The sequence below is a fragment of the Carassius carassius genome, chromosome 10, assembly GCF_963082965.1.
Source record: "Carassius carassius chromosome 10, fCarCar2.1, whole genome shotgun sequence".
In the NCBI taxonomy this organism is placed as follows: domain Eukaryota; kingdom Metazoa; phylum Chordata; class Actinopteri; order Cypriniformes; family Cyprinidae; genus Carassius; species Carassius carassius.
Window position 1 is genome coordinate 25677426 of NC_081764.1, and position 26382 is coordinate 25703807.

Consider the following 26382-nt stretch of genomic DNA (forward strand, 5'->3'; position numbering starts at 1 on the left):
TTTAAGTATTTAAAAGTAATTTTTCAAAATATTTTGAGAAGTTTGCTGCACAGTTAAAAGTTATTAGGTTATGCTACATATATAAAATAAAATTGTGTTTTTGACAGAGAAAAAAAGCAGATAAGTTGCATATAAGTCACATTTTGTTATTACATTCAGAAATAGGCTACCGGTAAATCGAGACATTTACAAACATTATAAAAATAGCTTGGCTATTTTATTTTGGTCCCCCTCAGTCCACAACAAATTGTTTAAATCAGGGATGTCTGATTAACTGGATCAGGTATGTTTACTGGATCAGGTACTGAGTTTGACACCCCTGCTTTAAATTTAACAGTACTCAAACCAGAACAGGAGTGAAAATATAACCGTGCATTTGGCATAGTATCATGGCAGTATGGTGGTCACACTGAGCAGCACAGATTGTACTTCAGGATTTTTAAATTGAGCAGTGTGGTTTTTCCATGTTTGGCTGACTATTTTATTATGATAATGAACTGTCTGGGTTGTCAAATTAGCAAAGCTTAGAACTGTGTGTGTACATGAGGCGGCTGCATGACCACTTGATTTTTTTCTTATAAAAGTGAAAACAACTTACAATACTCCTTCATTTATGGTCATATAGATAAGAATAAGACATCATTCAAAACTATTAGAAATCTTACTTTTATTTGTGTGTAGTCACAATAAAACAAAACATTGTGCTTTTGTGAAATAAAGGAAACAAACGGGATGCCGCTTTCTTAAGTTGTTCGTGAAGTGCATCACAAATATTAACTGCAATATTAACTCTGCATATAGGCTACTACTTGTTGCACTTTTTTTTCTTTTTTTTTGTTAATTTATGAATTATTTAAAGGTATACTACTTCCCAAAATGAAAATTTTGTCATTATTCACTTACCCCCATGTCGTTCCAAACACGTAAAATATATTTTGGATAAAAACCAGTAGGCTTGAGATTGTGAGATTGAGCCGGTGGTGGTTTTGTAGGCAAACATTAATGCCTTGAATTTTATGTGAGCAGCTATTGGTAGCCAGTGCAAATTGATAAGATTTTGAAATTGACAGAGGTGTGACATGACATGACGTGAGGTCATTAAAAAATTAATCTTTCTGCCGTGTTCTGGATTAATTGTAAAGGTCCACTTCATCTGTGATTGAGGACAGTGCTTTAAGTGGCCCAAAAGAGGTGACAGTACTCTATTATAGCCTATATATATGACCAGATACAGTTCATCCACACTCAGTAGAAGCTCCCATGCTGCAGGCAAAATGTCTCCATACATGTCCTCAGTCAGGATAGGGGCTGCTTTTATAAGCAAGGACAGAGGGGCTGGAGATAGACTCATTACCTAAAGGAATAGAACATAGTACACCTAACACAACTAACACACAATCAGTATGGCTTTGTAACAACAGCAATAGTTTGTACACCGGTAGTGTACAATAAGGAGATACCTGGTTGCGGATGTACTTTAACATGCCAGTGTCTTTTTTGCCCGCAGCACTGCTGTCAGTGGGGTGTCTCTACAGCCTAGCCACCTACAGTATTTTTTTAGAACTTAGAAAAAAGATGCTGCAGCCAATGAGCAGCTGGCGGGGGCTGCTTGCAGGACGACTCAACCTCCGCAGACGGTTTTCAATGTTTATCAGACAATAACTACTCAAGATTTTGCTTTAGTATAATTTTCTGAACAATTAGGGCCAGATTCGAGATTCGGGATTCGGGACAACAGTTTAGATTTCGGGACTGTCCCGAATTTTTCGGAACATCTGGTCACCCTACCTGAAAGAGCTACTGCATTACTTCATTAGCTTGAGTCTGACCTGCAGCAATATTATTCAGGCCTGGTGGGGTGTCAGCCAGCGAGTCATCTGATTCTGACTGTGTTGTTTTAGTACTCAGAGTCTGAAGCCAGGAGAGCATATTTAGTGTTGATCACTATATTTGAATTTTAACCGAGCCGAGTATGTGCGTTTCATACACTCTCTCCGGCAACGATGAGTTGCTGACAGCGGCAAAAGCGACACATGCGCTTTTTACTTGTAAAACTCAAGGGTGTATGGGTAATGTAGTCTCTGCTCTCGGTGGGACAAATTAGGAAGCTTGCATTGTGAAGGGTGCTCTGAAAAGCGGCAGCGCAGGCAAAAGATTAAAACTTCTATTAAAACAGATGTCCAAATGAGCGTACCGGTACGCTAAAAGCACGTTCTGGGCGCACGGAGAGGTGGCGGTACGCTCAAGAGCTATATTTGGAAGTGGCGGTACTGAGTACCGGTGCGTACCGGCCCACTTAAAGCACTGATTGAGGATGCAAACACAGCTAGAGCATCACTACCGGGAGCAGAAAGTGTCCAACTTGACATCTCATGCTTTCAATTCCGCCCCTGACTGCAAGTAGCTACTCTTGCCGATTGGTCTGCACAGCGCTACATGAACTCAAACACACCTATAAACCTCAGAGGCCAGGCACAGCTCACCCTCAGCAGCAGGGGTGTAGGCAGGGCTTCCCTCCATGCCCTCAAACTCCACAAGTACTCCCTTAATGATGGACAATGTTGCTGGCTCACACACTTGGGCTCGGGCTCTCCATCTGTGGTAGACTCTGGCACCATGTCCATGCAGCAGGGTCATGGCTGGCTGGGTTCTGGGTCACAGGTAGTGTTGGAAACACAGCCACACCGGAGTACCCAGCCCAAATACTCCAGCAAACTCCTGTTCCTAGAGAAGGAGTAGGTGCACTGCTAGTGAGTCCTTTTTTCTGTAGTTTAGGTCTGGTATTCTGTAACCTGTTGTGCAGAATCAAGCACACAATGCAGGAGAAGTCAACAAACCAACAATCTTTAATTATAAATCCAATGGGAATACTCAGGAGAAACCATGACACAACAACTGAAACATACAAACAATACCAGACAAGGATCTGACTAAAACTGAGGGCTTAAATAGACTGATTAACAGAATCAGAACAGGTGAGAACTAATGAGTAACTATGAAAACAAATGAAACTGGGTCAAATTAAACACAGAACTAAACCAAAACAGAAAATAACCCTGACAGCCCAAGTACAATATATAATTGTTTTTTTGTTTCAGTGTTTAGACAAATCCTGCCTCCGGACCCCATCCATGAAGAGACACCCCACTGACAGCAGTGCTGCGGGCAAAAAAGACACTGGCATGTTAAAGTACATCCGCAACCAGGTATCTCCTTATTGTACACTACCGGTGTACAAACTATTGCTGTTTTTACAAAGCCATACTGATTGTGTGTTAGTTGTGTTAGGTGTACTATGTTCTATTCCTTTAGGTAATGAGTCTATCTCCAGCCCCTCTGTCCTTGCTTATAAAAGCAGCCCCTATCCTGACTGAGGACATGTATGGAGACATTTTGCCTGCAGCATGGGAGCTTCTACTGAGTGTGGATGAACATATGGCTGCAGCTGCAGGTCTGTCTAGCAAATATATTCATCCCTTGCTGGGGAGTGTAGTTATTAGTTAGTTAATGCTGTTTTTTGTCAATTGTGCTACACGTTTTAAAGCTCAAGGATGTTTAACATATTTAACACAGTGCAAAACTTGTGTAGCCTATATTCATACATTCATTTCTTAAAAGGATATGTCTATAATCATTGTAACACAAACACGCAGCTGCCCTGTTCCTGCTGTGCGCGGTGAAGGTGCCGGATGGAGTAACCGAGATGATGATGGCTGAGTTTCAGCACAAGGAAGCATGTCAGAGAATTAACTCCATTTTGAAATTCTACACTGTTTGGAGATTCCGGTACCAAGTGTGGCCTCGGATGGAGGAGGGGGCTCAACAGATTTTTAAGGTAGGTCTGTTTTAATTTTTTTTTTATTTTGACTACAGCATGTTTGTACACTTTTAAATCCTATGCATATTCTACTCTGATATTATTTTGTTTTAAATCATTATAACAAAATAATATCAATATTGACAATATCTAAACATTTTGTTCAATCTATCTCTGTTTGCACGTTGTTTCATAGATTCCTCCACCCAGCATTAACTTCACACTGCCCTCTCCTATCCTGGGAATGCCATGTGTGCCTATATTTGACCCTCCATGGGTTCCTGTTAATGCAGGCACTGTTCCAGATGCAATCAGTGAAGATCAGTCTGTATGTTTTAGCTGCCTACGCATCAAAACTTTGCTGCCATAAGACAAAATGGTCATGAACAAATTTTACAGAAGATTTTTCCCATTATCCACTCATTCATTCCTGTATTTGCTCCCTGTACATTTCAGAAATCATTCTCGGCACGTGCAGTATCTCGCTCTCACCAACGGGCAGAGCACATCCTGAAGAACATGAAGCAGGAGGAGGAGAAGAGGAGGCTCGGTCGTGAGGCCAGCATCATCACTGCCATCCCTGTCGCTCAGGAGGCCTGCTATGAGCCCACATGCAGTCCCCCACCCGAGCAGGAAGAGGAAGGTGTGTTCTGTGCTGTACTAGTTAGAGTTATCCTAATTATATCTCATTTTCTTGATATTTTAATTTTATTATGAAAACACCATAACTTTCCATATCTCAACACATGGTCTAAAAAGAACATTGATTTTAACATAACAAGATGTTTGCCAGTACTTACACAACTTGCTGAGGACAGAAAATTCAGAATAGTTAGGTACTATTATTATATAAAGACTTTAGTCTAAAGACAAAATATTATTATAATTGAATGTGTTTAGGTTGATTCATCAATATTAAATAATATTTTACATTAAAATATTATTTACATTAATACTTGCAATATTTACAAAAAAAAAAGTTCAGTGTACTACAATTCCCTGTATGTTACATAGTTTTAAATAACAAAAATTTAAATGTTTCATGTTTCATTTTAAGTGCCTAAAAGAGAGTGGCAAGTGGTCATTATTATTGGATTCAAGGGGGAAAAAATGTATGATATAACTTTTTTAAGTGAAGATTGTCAGGATTTGATTTTGAAACGTTGATTTCGCTTTAAGCCCAATGATCAGTCCTGAAACTATTTGAAACCTTATGGGTTTTCAGAACATGTTAATATAGATGAGCGGTTTATGAACAAATATAATATCTGGTGTCCACTTCTCCGTCAGTAGAAGATGTGGTGAACTTGACATCACGTCGTCTGTCCGCCAGCTCCTCTTGTGCCTCCAGTAACTCCCACAGAAACTACTCCTTCCGCAAGGGCTCTGTGTGGTCAGTGCGGTCAGTGGACAGTGCTGAAGGTAAGAAACATTTAAAATTATTTAAAACCTGATCACTATTTCACTATGAATACATTTGGGTACAGGTTAAGGAATCATAAAATCTTATATTTATTGACGTCCATTGAATTTATTATTTCATTAATATGGTTTGTTTTACCTTACAAGATTATGAGAACATGACAGAACTCACACCAACACATCACATGCTGCAGCCACCCCAGTCTGTTTTCCCACCATGCATCTGCGCTGCTGTGTTGCCCATTGTGCACCTGATGGAAGATGGAGGAGTTCGGGAAGATGGAGTTGCAGGTGAGTGGCAACGAAGATTTAAAAAAAACTAAAACATTTTTACCCACTGATCTTTTAGACCCTCACATTAACTTTGCTTCTTTGTTTTGTGTTCCCGCAGTATGTGCTGTTGCTCAGCAGGTCTTGTGGAACTGCCTGATTGAAGATCCATCCTTGGTCCTTAGACATTTCCTGGAGAAACTCACAGTCAGTAATAGACAGGTAAGATCACTAAATAAATCACTCTTTTAGAGAACAAAAGATGAGTGTGTGCTGTTATATGATTAAACATATGTTATGGTTATTGTTCTCAGGATGAGTTGATGTACATGCTGAGGAAACTGCTTCTTAACATTGGGGATTTGCCTGCACAGACCTCGCACATTCTTTTCAACTATCTGGTGAGACCTTAGCATGCATACAAAAAGTCAGAACGTCAGCATGAAATGAATCCATATGAATCGAGTGGTTTATCATATGTGATGGTCTCTATGTATGTATGTCTGTCCTAGTTTAGATGTAAATAAAAGCCAAAATAAATCTGTTCATTTTAACAAGTGATCATGTCTCTCCACAAGATTAAACCACTCAGTAAATATGGATTCAGTTTACAACACCTTTATTACCTTGTTGTATCTTGTAAGATTTGTTAACTCGACTCTGAATGGAGTATCCTCAGGTTTCATTAAAATATGTTCATCTGTGTTTTGAGATTAACCAGAGTCTTATTTATTTGGAACGACATGAGGGTGAGCAAATGATGATGGAATTTTTATATTTGGGTGAACTATCCCTTTAAGTGTAAAAGATGGAGATACAGCAATCTCATTCTGCAGATCTACATATCAAACTAGACATGTGCAATCTGTTATTGTTTCCCAAGGTGGGCTTGATCATGTACTTCGTAAGGACTCCCTGTGAGTGGGGCATGGATGCCATATCAGCCACGTTGACTTTTCTATGGGAGGTGGTGGGTTTTGTCGAGGGGCTCTTTTTCAAAGACCTTAAGCAAACTATGAAGAAAGAACAGTGTGAGGTCAAGCTTCTGGTTACTGCCTCCATGCCAGGTTGCATATTTCAGAATTACTCCATCCATACAGACAATAAGTTTACTATTGTCTTTTTCATGTTTATAACTGTTCCTGTAATTGTGTGCCTAGGAACCAAAACCATGGTGGTTCATGGACAGAATGAGTGTGACATTCCCACCCAGTTACCAGTGCATGAAGACACCCAGTTTGAGTCCCTTTTGAAGGTCATTGTTATAGCTGTAAATTTGTTCAATATAGACAAGTTATTCTATAATTAGACCATTATTTAGCTATATTTTTACAATGTAACACCTTTTTCCTTCTTACTTATATACTTTCACACCAGGAGTGTTTAGAATTCTTCAATATACCAGAGGCTCGATCTGCTAACTATTTTTTGATGGATAAGCGTTGGAACCTTTTACACTATGCCAAGGTGGGTTGTGGTTGTTTCTTCACAGATCTACACATTTCAAAGGATACATACTATATATTCTTGATAATAAACACCAGATCATTTGTATGGTGACTGAAAATTGGTATGCCTCTCTGCATCAGACATATGTGCGAGACATCTACCCTTTCAGAAGATCAGTGTCTCCTCAACTCAACCTGGTTTATATGCTTCCAGAGAAGGGCCAGGAGCTCATCCAGAAACAGGTGAGTTTTGTTCATTTTAGCATTACGGGAGAACTTTTTACTGAACACCTTGGACTAGCTCACCTAGAGTTTTTTGTAATATGAAGGTAACTTTATTATTATGATTCATTGTCGAATGCATATACCGTATGTTACTTTTTAAGTCTAGCAAATTTCTTAGTTCAGTTAACAATACTTAGCCAATAATTTTTTTTGCAGGTGTTTTCTAGAAAGTTGGAAGAGATTGGCCGAGTTCTGTTCATCATCTCACTTACCCAGCGCATGCCTGCCATGCACAAACAATTCCATGTCTCCATGCTTCAGGAAGACCTTTTACGTCTGCCGTCATTTCCTCGCTCTGCCATTGATGCTGAGTTCACACTCTTCAATGAGCCTCTAGGTTAGTGAGAAAAACAATTTGATCATTTTTAAAATAGATAAAAGTCTTGACCAGCTGTCTAACCATTTACCAAGTGGTGTCAATTTCACAATATCACAAAGTCCTGAGCGCACTAATCTTTTTGAACAATATAAATAGGTCTGCTCTAACAGCTAATAATCTACTATAACATTAAATCTGATACAGAATGACAAAAGAAATACAAGATTGTTTACAGAAATGAAGCGCGTTTTCATCTTTTTTTTCTGTTAGGATGTGCGTTCTCACCTTTTTTCTTGTAATTGCCATGTTGCACCGCGTGTTTATTTTTGATTGTTTGTGTTACATGAGAAAATAAATCATTTTGCATACCTGATGTAGTTGTTACGGAATAGCAGGACACTCGGCCCACCTTAGGATCTGGTTCCAAGAGTCCTGGAGGCCATGGCAGAAGGTACAGAGGAAGCGGCCGGAATCTCCTTAACCTTCCTCTCTGTTGGGGATGGTATCCGGAAGACAGTCTGATGGCCACACTTAGGAGTGAGTGGAACGCTTTTTTATACCCGGGAGATGAACTGGGGACCTCTATCTGAGGCAATGTCTTCTGGAATGCCAAAGTATCTTAAAACATGGTTAAACATTAACTCGGCCGTTTCCATGGCCGTGGGTAGACCTTTCAGAGGGAGAAGACGACATGATTTAGAAAATCTGTCAACAATGACCAGGATACATGTATTATTGTCAGAAGGAGGAAGATCAGTGATAAAATCCACCCCTAGGTGTGACCACGGGCGGTTAGGGACGGGCAGATGGTGGAGCTTGCCTAATGGTAGATGGCGTGAACTCTTGGAGATGGCGCAGTCTGTACATCTGTTCATGTACCTTCTGATGTCCGATGCCATGTTGGGCCACCAGAAGCGTTCCCTTAGCAGCGAGAGGGTTTCATTGACCCCCGGGTGACCAGTGCCAAGAGATGTGTGAGTGGAGTGGATGAGTGGAGTGCGCCTGTGTCCTGGGGATGTATTGATGTCCCGGTGGGCAACCCGGCGGAGTAATCAGAATGATTGGAGGAAGGTAGGGTCTCTGCGGACCAGGTTATAGGGCTGACGATTATTTTCTCAGGAAGTGTGGTTTCAGGTTCTTCTAGGTTTTCCTCGGGGGCATGACACCGGGACAGAGCGTCAGCCTTAATGTTCTTGTCCCCTGGGCGATATGAGATGGAAAAGTTGAAGCGGGTGAAGAATAGCGCCCAGCGGGCCTGTCTTGGATTCAGCCTTTTGGCGATACGTAAATATTCGAGGTTCTTATGGTCTGTGAGGACTAGAAAAGGGTGTTTGGCTCCCTCCAGCCAATGCCTCCATTCCTCCAGGGCCAACTTGATGGCCAGCTTGCGGTTGCCGATGTCATAATTGACCTCCGCCGGGTTGAGCTTCCGAGAGAAGAAGGCACATGGATGGAGGCAACTGGGATTCCCCTGCTGCTGTGACAGGACCGCTCCCATTCCGGTGGTGGAGGCATCGACTTCGACGATGAAGGGTCGATTGGGGTCAGGATGCACCAGGAGTGGAGCGATCGTGAAAGCCTCCTTGAGGGAGTTGAAGGCGTCTGTGGCGGCTGGGGTCCATGACAGTGATTTGGGTTTGTTTTTCGGAGGAGGTTAGTGAGAGTGTTGGTGATGGAACTGTAATTTTGAATAAAGTGTCTGTAGAAATTAGCAAAGCTGAGGAATCGTTGGAGTTCTTTGATGGTGGTAGGAGTGGGCCAGTTTCTGACAGGGTTTACCTTCCCCTCGTCTATCCGGATGCCACTGCTGTCGATGTTATATCCAAGGAACTGCAATGAGGGCTGATGGAAGGAGCATTTCTCTGCCTTGAGGTAGAGCTGAAAGGCCCTCAGGCGTTGCAGGACCTCCGCAACGTGGCGACGATGTTCTGCTAGGCTCCGGGAGTAAATGAGGATATCATCTATGTAGACGAGGACGAACTTATGGAGGAAGTCCCGGAGCACCTCGTGGATAAAGTCTTGGAACACGGAGGGGGCGTTAACAAGTCCATACGGCATCACCAAGTACTCATAGTGGCTGGTAGGGGTGATGAAGGCAGTTTTCCACTCGTCCCCCTCACATATCCGAATGAGGTTGTATGCGCTGTGGAGATCCAACTTGGTGAACACAGTGGCACCACGGAGATGTTTCAGGGCAGCTGGGACGAGGGGAAGTGGATAGCGGAACTTGACTGTTATATTGTTGAGGGCACGGTAGTCAATACAGGGCTGTAAGCCTCCGTCCTTCTCCACAAAGAAAAAACTGGAAGCAGCAGGGGAGGTAGATGGACGAATGTAACCCTGAGCCAGCGCCTCCTTGATGTAATCCTCCATGGCCTTCTCCTCCGGGATGGAAAGGGGATATATCCTTCCTTTAGGCACTGGTTCACCCGGAAGCAGATCGAAGGCACAGTCCCACGGCCGGTGTGGAGGCAGCTTGGAGGCCCATTTGGGGCAGAATGCATCACTGAAGGGGACGTAACAGGTCGGAATGGAGATGGATTGTTTCTCCAACTGGCTCTCGATGGAGGTGGTACATACAGTAAGAGGTTCCGGGGAAAGTCTGGCTGGAACAGGGTAACCAGTGATGCAGCCCTGGAAACAGGAGTCGCCCCACTTCAGGACCTCGCCCGTCTTCCAGGAGATGACGGGATTGTGCTGCTCCAACCACGGGCGCCCTAGGATGACATCAGCGGTGGATTCCTCCAGAACCTGCAGGTGGATCTCCTCTTGATGGAGTAGTCTGGTTTGGAAAGTGATGGGGCTCACACTATGACGAATATATCTTCGACTCAAAGGCTTTCCAGTTATTGTGTGGACCTGGTAGGCTGACGGTGTTGCCGTAGTAGCGAGCTTGAGTTGACGGCAGAGGGCGCCGGAGATGAAGTTGCCGGCTGACCCAGAATCGAGGAGGAAGGAAACTGGAAGAGTGATGTCAGCGGCAGTAAGTGTCACTATTGTGGTGAGTGGTTTCATTTGATACTTTGAAGGGAGAATGGCACCCACCATGGGACGAGGAGGACGGACGGGGCATACGGAGATGATATGCCCCGGAGATGCACAGTATAAACACAGATTCTGGGCCAGCCGTCTTTGTTGTTCAGCAGCAGTGAGGCGATAGGAATCAACGAGCATGTGCTCGCTTGCTGGTTCTGGGGAGCTGACGGTCTCTGGTCGGCAGAGTGGCGAGTTGGAATACGCCTGGCCCTGGTGCTCTTCAAGTCACGACTGCATATGAGTGGCGAAGCGGATGGAGAGTTGAATGAAGCGTTCTACCCAAGCTGGTTTGCCAAAAACTTCTCGGAAATGGTCGATGAAGCTAGAATAAGACTGGATAACTGGGTTATTCTGTGTCCAAATTGAATCGGCCTACTGAAGTGCTTAACTTGTAATTGAGATATCAGGAAGGCCACTTTAGATCTTTCAGTAGGGTATAAGTGCGGTTGCATCTCCAGGACCAGCGAGCATTGGATCAGGAATCCACTGCAATCCTCCACCGAACCAGAGTAGGGCGCCGGCTTGGCCATGGGACTGGCGTGCACGGCAGGTGAGGAAGTGGTGGTGTTGTCGGCGGAAGTGCTTGCAGGTGATGGAGATGCGGGAAGAGTTGTGAGTGTCCGACGCAAAGTGTCAACCAGGTCCTGGAAGGGGTCCGTGAGGCTCATGCTTGTGCCAATCGGACTTGGTCCGGTCTTCTGTTACGGAAAGTAACAGAAACACAGTTAATTGGGCCACAAGAGCGGGTAGTGCTGGGTGATGTGATGGTGCTGGAGGCAGTGATGAAGGGATCCGTAGTGGAATGGTTTGCAGACGCTGGAGGAAGTGGATACACGCACGAAGAAGACGGGGAGCTTCTGGAAATCGCTGGAGAGAGGTAAGTAGAGATAGAGTTAGTCCTTAGAGTAAGAATACAGGTAAGACCTTGTTGCGAACGAGACCGTACTCTGACTGGGTGCGTGTATGTGGTATTTGTAGTGCTATGGTGATTGCTGGTGGATGAGGATCAGGTGGGAGTGCGCTGTGATTGGTAGGTGGTGGAACCTGGCGTGTCTGTAACAGCAGTAGCTAGAATTAATGCAGTTCGGGTCACGGTCAAACAGGTCTAGTCCAGTACAGAATTAAATTAGTGCTGCTGCTGGATAATGGGTCGGGTGTGGATGCGGGTTTATCAAACAGGACTGTGCTTTAAACTGATTTGCATCTCTCCATCAGATAAGTTATTTACTTATAATTCTGAAACATCATTAAATTTAAATTAGCATTCAAATTCTTTAACTTGATTTCATACAGCCAGCTGCAACAATAAATGACCCCTCACCCCCACCCCCTCCCCCCCTATATTATATAATCAATAAATGTTATCAATTTCCCCCCTTCCCAGGCAAAGAGCTCTTTGGTTTGGACACTTTACACAAGGTCCTATGGATCAAACTGCTGGAGGAGATGTTTCTGGGCATGCCCAGTGAATACCCTTGGGGTGATGAGATTATGTTATTTCTGAATGTGTTTAATGGTGCACTGCTCCTACACCCCGAGGACAGCGCCCTCCTCAGGCAATACAGCGCCACTGCCATCAACACAGCTGTACACTTCAACCACCTCTTCTCCCTCAGTGGCTATCAATGGATCCTTCCTACTATGCTCCAGGTTTTTTTTTATTTATTTAATATCACATAGGAATGTTTTTTTCCCTGTTTTTATGATGCTTATTCTGTTTTGTGTTGCTGCTGTTCTTTGCTGAAGACGTATGCAGATTATGAGAGTAACCCACTGTTGCGTCAAGGGATTGAATTCTGCTGCAGGCAGTTCTATATCCTCCACCGCAAACCTTTCATAATGCAGCTCTTCGCTAGTGTGGCCCCACTGCTGGAGTTCACTGTAAGAAAATTGAGCTTTAATGATCCTAACAACTATTCATTCATAGACAAGTGTTATTACAGCATTATTAAACATTGCATGTATTTTTTATTTTTTTTACAGACTCGCACTAGTACTGGTTTATCAAAAGGCGTGTCATCACAGTGCCTTTTTGACCTGCTGGTATCTTTGGAGGGAGAGACTGCAGATTCCCTGGATGCTCTGGAGCTGGTGAAGGCTGAGAAACCTCTCCGCTCTCTGGGTAAAATGGCTCACAGAGCTCCTGGAGGATACATAAATTAGATCGACCCCCATGCCCTATGTCACCAGTAGGGCTTGCATAGACTAGTCGAGTGATCGACTACTTCAACCACTAGTCGGCGCTGTCGGAAACAATCGACTACTTGAGCATGCATTAACCATAATGCGTACAAAGAGTTTGCAAATACGACGTGAATTTTAGGATTACAATATTGCGTCTAGCTGTTACTTTCTATGACCTTATCAATGTTGCATGTAAAATTTAAATGTGTAAATAGGGGTGTCCCTGAAGCCGAATACCTTATTCCGAATGGCACGGATAATGGCTTCAAAAATGAAATAAATAATTATTTTAGTTTAACACGGCATACTTGTTCAGTGATAACTATGAAAAAAAGCCATAACGGTCTTATCAAGTACTGTACGACGTTGTATCCAAATGCAGATACGAAAAATGTTGTTATTGTTACAAGACACAAATACAAATACTGGCTGTTACATGAAAATTTAAATATGTAATGTCATAATAGTTTTTACATTTTATATATGTAAAGGCTATTTATTAATAAGCGTTTATTGATTTAAAAAAAAAGGCTTTTCATTTACAGTAGATTGAACCACGAGTAGTCGAGTAACTCAAGTATTTTTTAAATAAAAAATCGACTAGTAGAAATCAGTAGTCGTGCAACCCCTAGTCACCAGCCTTTTGTTATTGTTCTGGGTTTCTTTTTCAGATTTTTGCTACGGTAATGAGGACCTGGCATTTTCAATCAGTGAAGCCATAAAGCTCTGTGTCACAGTGGTTGCTTATGCCCCAGAATCCTACCGCAGGTTTGTACCTTGCAGATTTCATATCAGTTATAAGCAGATATCAGATGCCAATCAATATTAGATATATATTTTCCAATATTAGATATGCGTGTATGCTCATTTACCCAATTTTTGCATTTAGATTATTTAGAATATCTCTCTGACATTATTTAATGCTGAATTAAAAATCGTTTTTTAAAAAAAACACTAATATTTCAAATAATTTTAAAAACACTGTTAAATGTAATTTTTAGCAAATCTCTGTTTTAATGATGTAATGGCTAATTATGTGATTATTATGTGATTTCCTTTAAAGTTTTTAGCTTCAGATTATGATTCAGTCCAGTCAAAGGATATCAAACGTGTTTGATACTTTAGGGTTCTTTGAGTTTGAGGCACTTTTAAAGTCTGGAAGTGTGATCCTCAGTCATTTAGTGTATGATGACCAGTTTTCCCCTGTAAACATTTACGAAATTGGCAAGTGATTTCGTTCATATATGTAAAGTTGTTTAGTGTATTTCAGACTTGAAAAGGAATATTTCTATGTCCAAGGCAGAAATTCTCTGTTTCTCTTGTCAGTCTGCAGATGTTGATGGTTCTTGAGGCTTTAGTTCCATGTTACCTGCAGAAGATGAAGAGTAACATCCAGACTCTGGAGTCGGCGTCTGCAGCAAGGGATGAGATCACTGCCATAGCTGCTCTGGCCACCTCTCTGCAGGCTCTGCTCTACAGCGTGGAGTCATTGACACGGTCAGTCCCAGAACAACACCTTTACTGTAATTAAATACTGTCCGAGAGTCCTAGATATGCCCTATGACATGGATAATTTATTATTGGGTTATCATTTGATTTTTAATTCATAGACCTATGACTGCACCTCAGATGAGTCGAAATGATCAAGGCCACAAGGGAGCAACTACAGCCAACCACGCCATGTCTGGAGGACCAAACACCAGGTTCATTTCTAATGTATCTGTACACCAAAAAATGTTTACAGCCAGGATAAGGGTCTAAAGACATTGTTTACAGTTGTTTAAAGTTGAAATAGTTGATACTGTATTGAATCAGCTTCTATTTTTGTGACTTTTTGCAATTTCTTCTTTTTTATTGAAGCATCATAACAAAGTAAAACAGCTGACATACAGAAACTGTGCCTTTCCCTTCCTAGCTGACCTAACTTTTTTTTAAAGGTTTTTACAATATAACTTGCGTTCAGAGTTCTATAGTTCTTTCTTGCCAGGACATTTTTCAGATATTTGTCTCTTAGGACTTTTTTCTGTGTCAGTGATCTTTATATGGCTAGTCATGTCCACATTCATATGGTAAACACAGGAAACCATGCATATACCTCAAACCATCAGATTCATCTACATGGAAGGGCAGTGCCGAAGCACAGCAAATGTGTGTTAGTAAGAATAGTAACCATGCCAAGAATCCCATAGTGAACTATTATTGCTCATTTGCATAACAATACAAATCTTTCATTATAAATTTATACATTTTTTTCTTGCAGTTTTCATTCAGCACCATATACTTACTCAACCTACTTAATGTTGTTACTGTAGCAAAGTAGTATAGCAGAAAATGGCTGCACTGCCTGAACACATATGGTTTGCCTCTTGATATGGTACGCAAATAACAGTACATAGACAATAAAGCAAGTAGTAGTTATTTGAAAGTGCTCTGATTTGCCTCTTTCTGCAGGGATAACCTGCACCTGCTGGAGGAGGGTCAGGGAATAATGAGGGAGGAACTGGACGAGCGTATCACCCGTGAAGAGTTCCGTCGCCCCCGTGAGTCTCTGCTTAAAATTTGTACAGAATTCTACAAGCACTGTGGTCCTCGCCTCAAAATCCTGCAGAATGTGGCAGGAGAACCCAGAGTCACGGCTCTAGAACTGCTGGATATCAAATCTCATATGAGGTAAAACAAAGACTACCTAAAGCTGTTTGAACATTTGGGAGCACATGGAGCAAGCAAGTCATGGCATACATTTGTAACCTATGTGTTTTGCAGATTGGCAGAAATCGCCCACTCCCTTCTCAAATTGGCCCCGTATGACACACTGACAATGGAAAGCAGAGGACTGCGCCACTACATCACAGAAATGTTACCCATCACTGATTGGTCTGCAGAGGCAATTCGTCCTGCCCTCATCCTCATTCTGAAGAGGCTGGACCGCATGTTTAACAAGATTCATAAGATGCCCACAATCAGGTGCGTTCATCCTCAGGCTCTGTGCACCAGGTATGTCCACACGCTGATGTCTAGCCCTCCACCGTGTTTCTGTCTTCACTGGCCGAGCTCCGCTTTTGTGCTTTGGTATTGTTCTTTGTTTTCCATTGTCTCATTATGATTTCAAAATAATGTTGACTAAATGTGGGACCTTTTTCCCCAATGTTTGCCTAAGAATATATATCTTGCTTTTTTGTAAATGCTATGAGTTTGCTTATGTTTGCGAAATATTGTCTACAATACTCTTTTCTCAAAAAAGTACAACCTGAAATATTCTGCCTATTTTATGTAGCCATTCAGTATCAGTTTTTGCACATATCAGTCATTTGCACATAAAAAAACTCAATACCCAAATGTGTTTTTGTGGACATATCAAAGTTTCTACAGCATGTGGAAAACTATTTTTGTGTGTGCATTACCATTTTATTGTGCATGCAAAATTGCTAATATTTTCTGAAAAACGTATGTGTGCACAATAACAGTTTTATGTGTGCATGGGAAAATGTGTTTTTAACGTAAAAGTTTTCTTATGTATTCACAATTTGTGTGTATGTGTGCGTGTGTGTGTTTGTGTGTAAATGTATATACACAAAGCAATGACTTATATGTGCACAATAAAACTTTTATGTGTGCATGGGAAAATTGTTTTGGGTTGGTAACGTAAAGGTTTTCTCATGCATACACAATTTTTATGTGTTGGTTGTTTGCATTTATACACACAAACCAATTATTATAATGTGTAAAGCACAAAGATTTTCCCACAAACATGAAACATTGCAAACAAGAACATTTTAATGTGCATATAAACTGCTATTAACTATAAACTGTAATAATACTTAACAATATTACTATTTTTACCATTATTTTGGATCAAATAAATCCGGCCTTGATGAGCTGAAGTTACTTTTTTCAAAATCATCAAAAAATCTTAAGTATTCTGAACTTTTGACCTATAACTTTCTAATGCACAAGCAGAAATCTTCTGGGGAAATCTTTTCCTTCTGAAAAATTCTACTTTGGGGCTCTGTAATTCAGTGACTAGTGGCAGAAAACCTAATGTATGATATCATGTTGATGTCCGTCTTTTGAAAGTTGAAGTCTGTGTGTTGTTTTCAGGCGGCAGGTGGAGTGGGAGGCAGCTAGCAGTCTGATTGAAGGGATTTGTTTGACACTTTATCGGCAGCCAATCATTTCCTTCCTCCCTCACCTGCGATCTCTAATCAACGTCTGTGTCAACCTGGTGAGTCCCAAACATCCACCACTGGTGATATCCTTTGTGTAATGCGTATGTGTTTACATAAAGATGTATGTGTTTAGGTAATGGGAGTTGTAGGGCCATCTAGTGTGGCAGATGGACTTCCCTTGTTGCATTTGAGTCCGTACCTGTCTCCTCCTCTTCCCTTCAGTACAGCAGTTGTTCGTTTGGTTGCCACACAGATCCAGGTTTAATCTGTTCCTTCCCATAAATAATTCTACTGTGCATTTCAGTTCATGGACATAATTCTGCCTATAATCATATGCACATGTTTAATGTCTTCCTGCAAATTTAGGCTTTAAAGGATGATTTTCCTCTCAGTCATGTGATCTCCCCCTTCACCAATCAAGAGAGACGAGAGGGGATGCTGCTTAACCTCTTGATTCCATTTGTATTAACAGTGGGCTCAGGGAGTAAAGGTCTGCCTTAGAGGACCATCAGAACCAGGAATTTAAATATGCTTAAATTCATAATGCGATTGGATGTCATTTATAATATGTTTATTTATGTTTTCCCTTCACAGACATCCCTAATCTGGAGCAGCCGGAGGTATTTCTACTTTTGCAGACAGTCATTAACATCCTGTTACCTCCATGCATTATTAGCACTTCCCGCAGTAAGAACTTTGTACTGGATACATCCCCTGCCCACTGCTCCACCCCAGGGGACACTGGGAAAGACCAGCGTAGAGAGGGACTGGCTGAATCCACCAGCCAAGCAGCTTATCTTGGTACTAGAGGCTTGGTACTTTTTTTAAGATATCTGCATATTTTATGCTTTTTATTTTTTTTATTTGCTCTCTCTAGCTCTGAAGGTGGTCTTAATCTGCTTTGAGCGACAGTTGGGTAATCAGTGGTACAAGCTGAGTCTACAGATCAAGGAAATGGCCCTGTGTAAAGTTGGTGGTCTGGCTTTCTGGGATTTCATTGACTTCATTGTGCGCACAAGAATTTCAATCTTCATTCTGTTGCGCCCCTTCATACAGTGCAAGGTAGGCAGATTTTGAGGATTTGTGCTACCTTTTTGAATTCTGTATTAGTGGTCGACCGATATGGGTTTTAATAGCCAATGTCGATATCTTAAAAGGTGGCTGATATAAAGCTCTTATATTTGGTAACACATATTTATTTTAAGTTAGTAAATAACACATGTACAACATTGCTACATTAAAATGACTACTTATTTCATAATTATAAAGGCACCGTGAAATAAAAAATGACAACTGGAAAATTGTCACGATGGAATATTGTAATATTGTAGTGTATGTTATTTATACAAGTAAACAAAATGATCCAGTGATCCAATCAAGTGAGTCTCTTAGCCACTAACAGTTCACACTGTTTGGATCCAATGCACATCACATTAATTAGTCATTATGATAAACAATTCAGAATATCGGCCGGTATTTCTGCCTTGGCGATGTATCAGTTGCTCATTTCATTCATATTAATGAAAAAGTCTTCATGTCTCTACTTTCAGCTGTTAACCCAACCAGCTGAGTCTCAGGAGGAGATCACGGCCCGTCACCATATTGCAGAACAACTAGAGCGTCGTTTCATCCCACGGTCCCTCTGCAAGAGCTCTCTGTTTGCCGAGTTCAGCAACGAGCTCAAGATCTTGAAAGAGGCTGTGCACAGTGGCTCCAGTGAGAACTAGCTTTATTGGGATATAACCTAGAAAACAAAAGTTTACCTACCTATCTCTCAGCAAAATTTGTCACACTTTGTTAACCACAAGTCATCCTTAACTATGGGTTAATACAGTTGTTCTCAACAACGTTCCTGCAGCCCCCCAACAGTGAACATTTTGTCTTCTTAATCACACCTGATCAGCTCATTAGTAGAGACTCCGAAACCTGAAGTACGATACGACACAATATACTTTATTTTCCCTTTAGGGGAAATTTTTCTTGTGCTTAGTACATGCTGCATATACAAATCACACATAAATAACTAAATCACATACAGTATATCTCACATAAACCGTACCATACAGGGGAGCAGGACATTTAGAAAGGTATATCAGATGTCACATTGCACAACTGAAAAAACACTATTGCACAAGTAGTTGTTTATAAACCATAGAACCAATAAATAATAAACAGCAGTAAATAAGAATAAATAGTATAAAACAATACGTAATGATAGATTATCACTGCTGATAAGAAACAAATCATTAGCCTTTGTCCTTGCCATTCAAAATTCTTATGGAGGCAAGCACAAAAGAGCTTTTGAACCAGTTGAGTCGACATTTGGACACTCTGTACCTTTTTCCTGAAGGCAGAAGCACATACTCAGGATCTAAGATGTGAGAAGGATCAGCCAGTATCTTGTGAGCCCCACTACACAGACTGCTCAAATAATGTTTGGAGGGATGGATGATCTTTCAGCTCCACAGTTTTCATGGCAGTCTGGACAATGTAAGAAAGTCTGTTTTTTAGCTGTACAGAGGTTACCATACCAAGCTTGGATTCTGTACCTTATTAGACTCTTCAGAACAGCCTGATATAATAGTTATATTTTATTTCATTGACACCATACAGTCTGAGTCTCCTCAATAAGTATTTGTTGGAGTTAAGCACAAAAATTGTCAAAATGAATCTGCCATGTAAACATGTTGTCAATATTGATGCCAAGGTACTTATAGGAACACACCTGTTTGATTTGAGTGTCATGAATAACAACAGGACTGTGAACACTGACTGCTCTGCTCGTAACTTCCATTTTGTTATCATTTAAAATAAATTTATTGGCATCACACCACTATTCAAAGTTCTTCTTCAGTGATAAATAGAAGGATCACTGTCTTTGTACAGTAGGCTCAGGAAGGCTGTATCATCTGAAAATTTAAAGACGTAGTTCCCCGTGTGAGCTAACTCAGTCATTGGTGTAGTGTGTAAAAAGCACAGGCAAACTCATGCAACCCTGAGGAGCACCTCTGTGCATTATATTTGGGTCTGAGAGGGTGTTATTGATCTTAGCAACCTGAGTATGGCTGTGTAATGATATCAACCTTCATATTCATCCGGAAGAAGGAGGCGGGAACCGGCGGACAATCAAAAACATTTTAATAACAAAATAAACACAAAACAGCGCACCAGCCCCTCACGGACGACTGGTGCGCATAAAATAAAAACCAAAACACAACTAAAAGCCCAGGCCTGGTCCTCTCTCGTCCTTCACTGTCGTCGCTCCAGTTTTATATCCTTCCATCTCCTCCATGGGCCTCGAGACCGGTGGGACGAACAGGTGTAGTTCATCTCCAATCACTCCCCCGGCCTCGCTCCCATGTCCCTCGGCCCCGCCCCACTCGTCACAGGCTGCTTAAGAAAGAGTGATACCATTTGATCGGGAAAGGGTTAATGTTCAATTGGCTCATTTTCTGGGGTCAGTTTCTTTGCAAAAGTCTTCAGCAGAAAGGCTGTAATAAAATTAAATATAAAATACAATAAAATTGATTTAGTTCATTCGCGTTATGATGTTCTTCCATGGGAATGAAAAGTCTCCTGCTAGTTCACTGAATCCCAGAGTCTTTTATAGATTGATGTGGCAAAGCTCTCCTCAATAATGTCTTTTTGTCACCTTCAGGCCAACTGAAGCAGCTGCTTGAGCTCTTGTTGTACAGTTTTCAGTTGCAACCGTTCACAGTACCAGAAAGCTGCTTTTTTCCTGTTAATGCACTCCTTCACTTCCTTCATTATATGTGACTTGTTGTTAGAGTTGCTTGTTGTAAAGAGAGTACACAATTATGTATTTTTTTGCCAACACATTATCTACACATTATCTTAATTTTATATATCTAGTTATTGACTCAGTAGCTTCATCTATGTTTGATGTGTCAGACAAAATAGACAAAATGTGCAGTCTACATGTAGGTGATTCTCTGTCCGGTATTCTGGACTTTATCTCTCCTGTTTTTCAGCATACCAAGGAAAGACTTCCATCAGCACCGTTGGCACGTCCATCTCTGCATACAGGTTGAGTCTGGCCACCATGTCCCGCTCCAACACCGGTACAGGAACTGTCTGGGAGCAAGAGAGCCAACCCTCACGCCAGCCTCCACAGGACACACTCAGTCGGTGTACCGATGAGGAAGAGGAGGAAAGTGTGTGATTGATATTCTTTGGTTTCTTCTTAAGGACTAGTTCACTCAAAATATTTAAGTTGTTATCAATTACTCGTCCTCATGTCATTCTGAATTGTATCACTTTCTTTGTAAACTAGTTCATTGAAAAGATCTGACTTAAAAGAACAGTCTGTTCATATATATATGTGTGTGTGTGTGTGTGTGTGTGTGTGTGTGTGTGTGTGTGTGTGTGTGTGTGTGTGTGTGTAATAATATGAATGGATGAATAGACAGATAAATCTTCTAGCAGATCTAGACAGGTGGAGCTGGGGTAGGTGGTGAATTTCAGAGCAACTGAGTGCACTGTAGGACCAGCTTATAGTGAATAATGACCCATGCTATTTAAATGTTGAGCAAACGATCTCATTGGCTGCAGTATCAGCTTGTGCCATATACTAAATCATATGATTGCTAGCGGAGTGCATGTAAAGGACTTATCAACCTGCATTATCTAGAGATTCATGACTGAGCTATATATTTGTGATACTGTAAGTAGTGTTACTGGTTACCTGTTAATATAGGGAATATTAACCAAAGGTGTACTATCAAAGCACTCAACTTGCATAACCTTGCATAAAATAAAATAAAAAAAAAGATTGTTTAATGATCCATGTAAAGTTTTACTCTGTTGCTTTCAGATGACTCGATTAGCATCCCCAGCGTGGTAAGTGAGCACGAAGCTTTCCTCCCCAGACTCATTTCGCAGCGGCGTTTCTCCAGTCACACCTCGGTGTCGGCTGCTGCTCAGCCTGAACCAGGCATTAGCACCATGCTGCCCAGTCACAGGTAAACAAACAGCCTTCTTAAAAACTTGAGCTCATTCAGAAAACTGTCTATAACATTCTTATTTATCCAATCTTTCCCTTTAAAGGGGTCATCAGGTGCCCATTTTCCACAAGTTGGTATGATTCTTCAGGGTCTTGATGAAAAGGCTGTAACATAGTTTGGTTAAAATTTCTCAGTGGTAGTGTAAAGAACATCTTTTCACCCTGTCAAAAACAGCTCTTTTCAGAGCAAGCCGTTTTGTAGGATATTCTTTTAAATATTAATGAGCTCTGCTGACCCTGCCCCTCTCTTCAAAGCCGCTCTCAGAGAAACTGTTTACCTTAGCCGCATTAGATGCATTTAGGTAGATCGGGGGTGCGTTTCCTTCAGAAACAAATGTAATCCACTGCGTCTTCAGCGGCTCATCCAAGAACAAATTACCACAATCGCTTAGGAGTCATCCTTGTCTACATCTGCTCCGGTGTTGAAACAATGGTGGACTGATGACAGCTCACTCAGCGGGTCTAAGGTAAGACACCAGTCCAGTCTGCTGAAATGCTACTGTCAAGCAAACTATCGTGGGAGGGGCCTGTCTGTGTGACGTTACAAACACAGGCATCTGAGATCGGATCGATTTGAGAAAGGGGTAAAGATTTTAGTAGATAAAAGCACTGGGTGGATTTTATCATTATAGGGCAGTTGTGTAAACACACTGCAACACACATTTCAGTTAAAAAAAACTTGTAAAAGTGCATGTAGCATCTGATGACCCCTTTAAGAGAGGGCTGATCTACAGCTGGGAGTTGCATGTCTCTCTTTTTATTCCCCTAATCTTGTTCCCTGCCCAACTCTACAGTGAACCCAATGTTCTAGATGAATCCCAGGGGCTTCTGGAGGAGGGTAACCTGTCTAGGTATAGTGTGATGGCCTGTGTGTGCAGTGTCTCACCATCTGTGTGCCGGGGCTGGGCCTGCCTTCCCTGTTCATCACATCCAACTTGATTTATCACTAGGATCTCTCTTTCTCTTCTCATTTAAGTCGCTATTTCGTTCTGTCTTTCTCCCTCTCTCTCTCTCTCTCTCGGCTAGGGACAGTGATGCCTGTCTATGTTTTATCACTTTGTGGTACTCATGTCATCTCCAATGAGCCTCATGGCGTCATGGTGTCCACTCATGTTTCAGGCTTTTTGCTGCTCAAATTGGAGTTCCTCTTTGGGGAGCCAATCTGTGGGACTGGGGGGTATGGTCTAGCAGGATTAAAGTAGACAATTAGACTTATTTTCTGATCTGACATTACATGAATCTGACAAATTCTTGTACAAAATGGCTTAGTTTATATTGGATGTTTATATCCTCCTGCTCATACTGCTATACCAGATTCTCTATTGCCCTTTTTTTGTGGATAACATTGCAGGTTCTGACCTGTGATTCATGCTTTCTTGATTCGTCCCTGTTGCTGTGTTTCATTGGTGGAGGGCTATGGACTGATGGGGATTTGTGGATGGGACACATTTCTTCTTAACTCACCAATTTATTAGGAGGATTTAACAGGGACTTTGTTCAGCTCTTCGGGCTGTTCGAGCTCATCAGCTCCGATTGTGTGTCTGTCCTTCGGTTTTACTCGGCAGGGTTACCAGCGTGCAGAGTGAACCAGGACAGCAGAATCTGCTTATCCAGCCACCACTCGGTCGTAAGAGAGGACTTAGGCAGGTGAGTGCTTAGAACACAGTCTTATTTTTATTTATTTTTTGCTTTTAGTGTATTATCTATTATTTTAGGCATTAAAGGGGTCATATGATGCAAAGTTTTCCTTTCTCTTTGGAGTGTTACAAGCTGTTCACGTATAGATAAGATCCCTAAAGTTGCAAAGAAAGTCTCAAATCCAAAGAGATATTCTTTATAAAAGTTAAGACTTGACCATGCCTTCCTAAAATGCCCCGTTTAAACACGCCCCCACATGTCTATGTCACTGTGTGGGAAGAGTTGCATAACACCGCCCAAATGCAAAGAAAGAAGAAGTAACTTTTATTCTTGCTGTAGTATTGTTGCTGCTGCCGGCGCAATGTCATTAAGACGCTGTATGATTTGGTGTGAAAGCGAAACTACTTTGTTTGGCCTTCCAAAAGAGGACACAACTAGAAATCAGGGGTTAAGTTGTATTTACAACACTGTCCCAGAACAGTTCAACCCAAATATTCCAACGTGTGCAGCACATTTTACAGAGGACTGTTTCCTGGGAGAGTAGCTTACAATGCCGGCTGTGGCACAAAGGCTGTTTCTATAAAGTGGTGCAGTTCCAACTTTGCAAGGTCTGCGCTTCTAACTCACAGTCTGTAAGTACGTTTTCATATTAAAAGAATTTGCAACTGACGATTCAAACGCGAGTTTTGAGCAGTGTAGTTGCGCTTGTTGTTTGTCGTTTCTCCAATCACAACATGGTTTTACATTTACGTGGCGCGATATGCAGCGCAATGCATTAAAAAAAAACAGTGTAAGACATTATAATCAGTAATTATGTTCCCACTGGATACAACAAATGCCTCGATTGTAATGGATTTTATTGTTTTTGTGTTGTCAAGCCAGGACATAGCATCACAGTATAGTAAGGGGCGTAACATTTCATACACTTGAGGCATTTGGCCAATCACAATGCACTGGATAGCTGGCCAATCAGCGTACACCTCGCTTTTCAGACTGATGAGCTTTGTAAAAATCGATGCGTTTCAGAAAGGCGAGGCATAGAGGAGCAACAATAATGTACAGTATGTGGAAAATAATGTTTTTATTTTTTACCTTAAACTGCATAAACATTTCACTACACCAAATACACAAAATAATATTCTTTTTAGCAACGTCATATAACCCCTTTAATATGAAGCACTGTGTCCTGCAGCTACGGCGACCCCTGCTGTCTATACAGAGGGCGCAGGATGAGTCTTGTGGACGTCAAGGAGCCAGACTCTCAACAACCCGCAGGGGCATTCAGCCTAAGAGTAAACCACTCGACAGGGGTGCGTGTTGTTTGTGCATTATCTACAGTAACTTAAAAAAGAAAATGAATATCAGTGACTCTTATGTGCAGAAGATTTAACATTAAACATGAATATTTAAACAATATATATATATATATATATATATATATATATACATGCATACATACAGTGAGGGAAATATTTATTTGACCCCCTGCTGATTTTCTAAGTTTGCCGACTTACAAAGAAATGAAGGGTCTGTAATTTTTATGGTAGGTTTATTTTAACATATAGAGACAAAAAACCAACCCAAAAATCTATAAAAACACATTATATAGGTTAGAAATCGATTTGCATTTAGGTGAATGAAAAAAGTATTTGATCCCCAAGCAAAATATTACTTAGTACTTAGTGCAGAAACCATTGTTGGCAAGCACAGAGGTAAGACGTTTTTTGTAGCTGGTCACCAGGGTTGCACACATCTCAGGAGGGATTTTGGCCCACTCCTCTTTACAGATTCTCTCTTTGGCTCTCATTTGGCAAAGTTTCAGCTCCCTCCACAAATATTCTATAGGATTGATGTCTGGAGACTGGCTAGGCCATTCCATGTTTTGGGTCATTGTAATCCTTGAAGACTTAATGATGACTTATTGACTTATTGATGTTATGGCTGAGGGAAGGAGGTTCTCATCCAAGATTTCACTGTACATGGCCCCGTTCATTTGCCCCTCAATGCAGTGAAGTCGCCCTGTACCCTTAGCAGAAAAACTGCCTCAAAGTATAATGTTTCCACCTCTGTTATTGTAGGGATGGTGTTCTTGGGGTCATAGTCAGCAAACTATGCTCAAAACACGACGAGTCGATTTAATGCCAAAGAGCTCAATTTTGGTCTCATCTGACAACAGCATTTTCGCCCAAGCCTTCTCTGAATCATTATATTTTCTTTGGCAAACTTTAAACAGGCCTGTACATGTTCCTTTTTTGAACAGGGGGACCTTGCGGGTGCTGCAGGATTTCAGTCCATTGCAGCAGTGTGTTACCAATCTTTTGCTTGGTGACTGTGGTCCCAACTGCCTTCAGATCATTAACAAGCTCCTCCCGTGTAGTCCTTTCTCATGATCATCATTACCCCACGAGGCAAGATCTTGCACCAGACTGAGGACGATTGATGGTTGTTTTGTATTTCTTCCATTTGTGAATACCAAGCTTCTTGATGATGGTCTTGTAGCCTATTAAAACCTTGTGCAGATCTACAATCTTGTCTCTGACATCCTTTGACATTTGTTTTGGTCTTGCCCATGGTGATGGGAGAGGTTGTAATGGAAGATACAGATTGTGTGGACAGATGTCTTATACACCTAACACGCTGACATTAGGAGTAACTTTTTAAAGTGACAGGACTAATCTGTGTTTCACATGTGCACATAACCAATCTGTGCGAGCAAGAATTCTGGCTGGTTGGTAGCAGATCAAATACTTAATTCACTCAATTTCTAGCCTTTA

General features: G+C 41.5%; 1 protein-coding gene across 1 annotated transcript in view; it reads left to right on the forward strand.

Annotated features, from left to right (window-relative positions):
• Nucleotides 1-26382, forward strand: part of LOC132152321 (protein unc-80 homolog) — an 84733-nt gene that overhangs the window by 56243 nt on the left and 2108 nt on the right. Inside the window, 33 exon segments of the mRNA XM_059561107.1 lie at nucleotides 3099-3206; nucleotides 3313-3451; nucleotides 3654-3835; nucleotides 4014-4145; nucleotides 4274-4460; nucleotides 5108-5239; nucleotides 5387-5530; nucleotides 5631-5731; nucleotides 5824-5910; nucleotides 6393-6576; nucleotides 6670-6764; nucleotides 6887-6976; nucleotides 7099-7200; nucleotides 7399-7579; nucleotides 11982-12247; nucleotides 12344-12478; nucleotides 12581-12719; nucleotides 13453-13549; nucleotides 14108-14278; nucleotides 14392-14484; nucleotides 15197-15451; nucleotides 15545-15745; nucleotides 16880-17003; nucleotides 17081-17206; nucleotides 17314-17437; nucleotides 17542-17748; nucleotides 17825-18009; nucleotides 18498-18663; nucleotides 20940-21122; nucleotides 21782-21929; nucleotides 22765-22821; nucleotides 23536-23617; nucleotides 24801-24918. Of these exon segments, the coding sequence (XP_059417090.1) occupies nucleotides 3099-3206; nucleotides 3313-3451; nucleotides 3654-3835; nucleotides 4014-4145; nucleotides 4274-4460; nucleotides 5108-5239; nucleotides 5387-5530; nucleotides 5631-5731; nucleotides 5824-5910; nucleotides 6393-6576; nucleotides 6670-6764; nucleotides 6887-6976; nucleotides 7099-7200; nucleotides 7399-7579; nucleotides 11982-12247; nucleotides 12344-12478; nucleotides 12581-12719; nucleotides 13453-13549; nucleotides 14108-14278; nucleotides 14392-14484; nucleotides 15197-15451; nucleotides 15545-15745; nucleotides 16880-17003; nucleotides 17081-17206; nucleotides 17314-17437; nucleotides 17542-17748; nucleotides 17825-18009; nucleotides 18498-18663; nucleotides 20940-21122; nucleotides 21782-21929; nucleotides 22765-22821; nucleotides 23536-23617; nucleotides 24801-24918 (4741 nt within the window).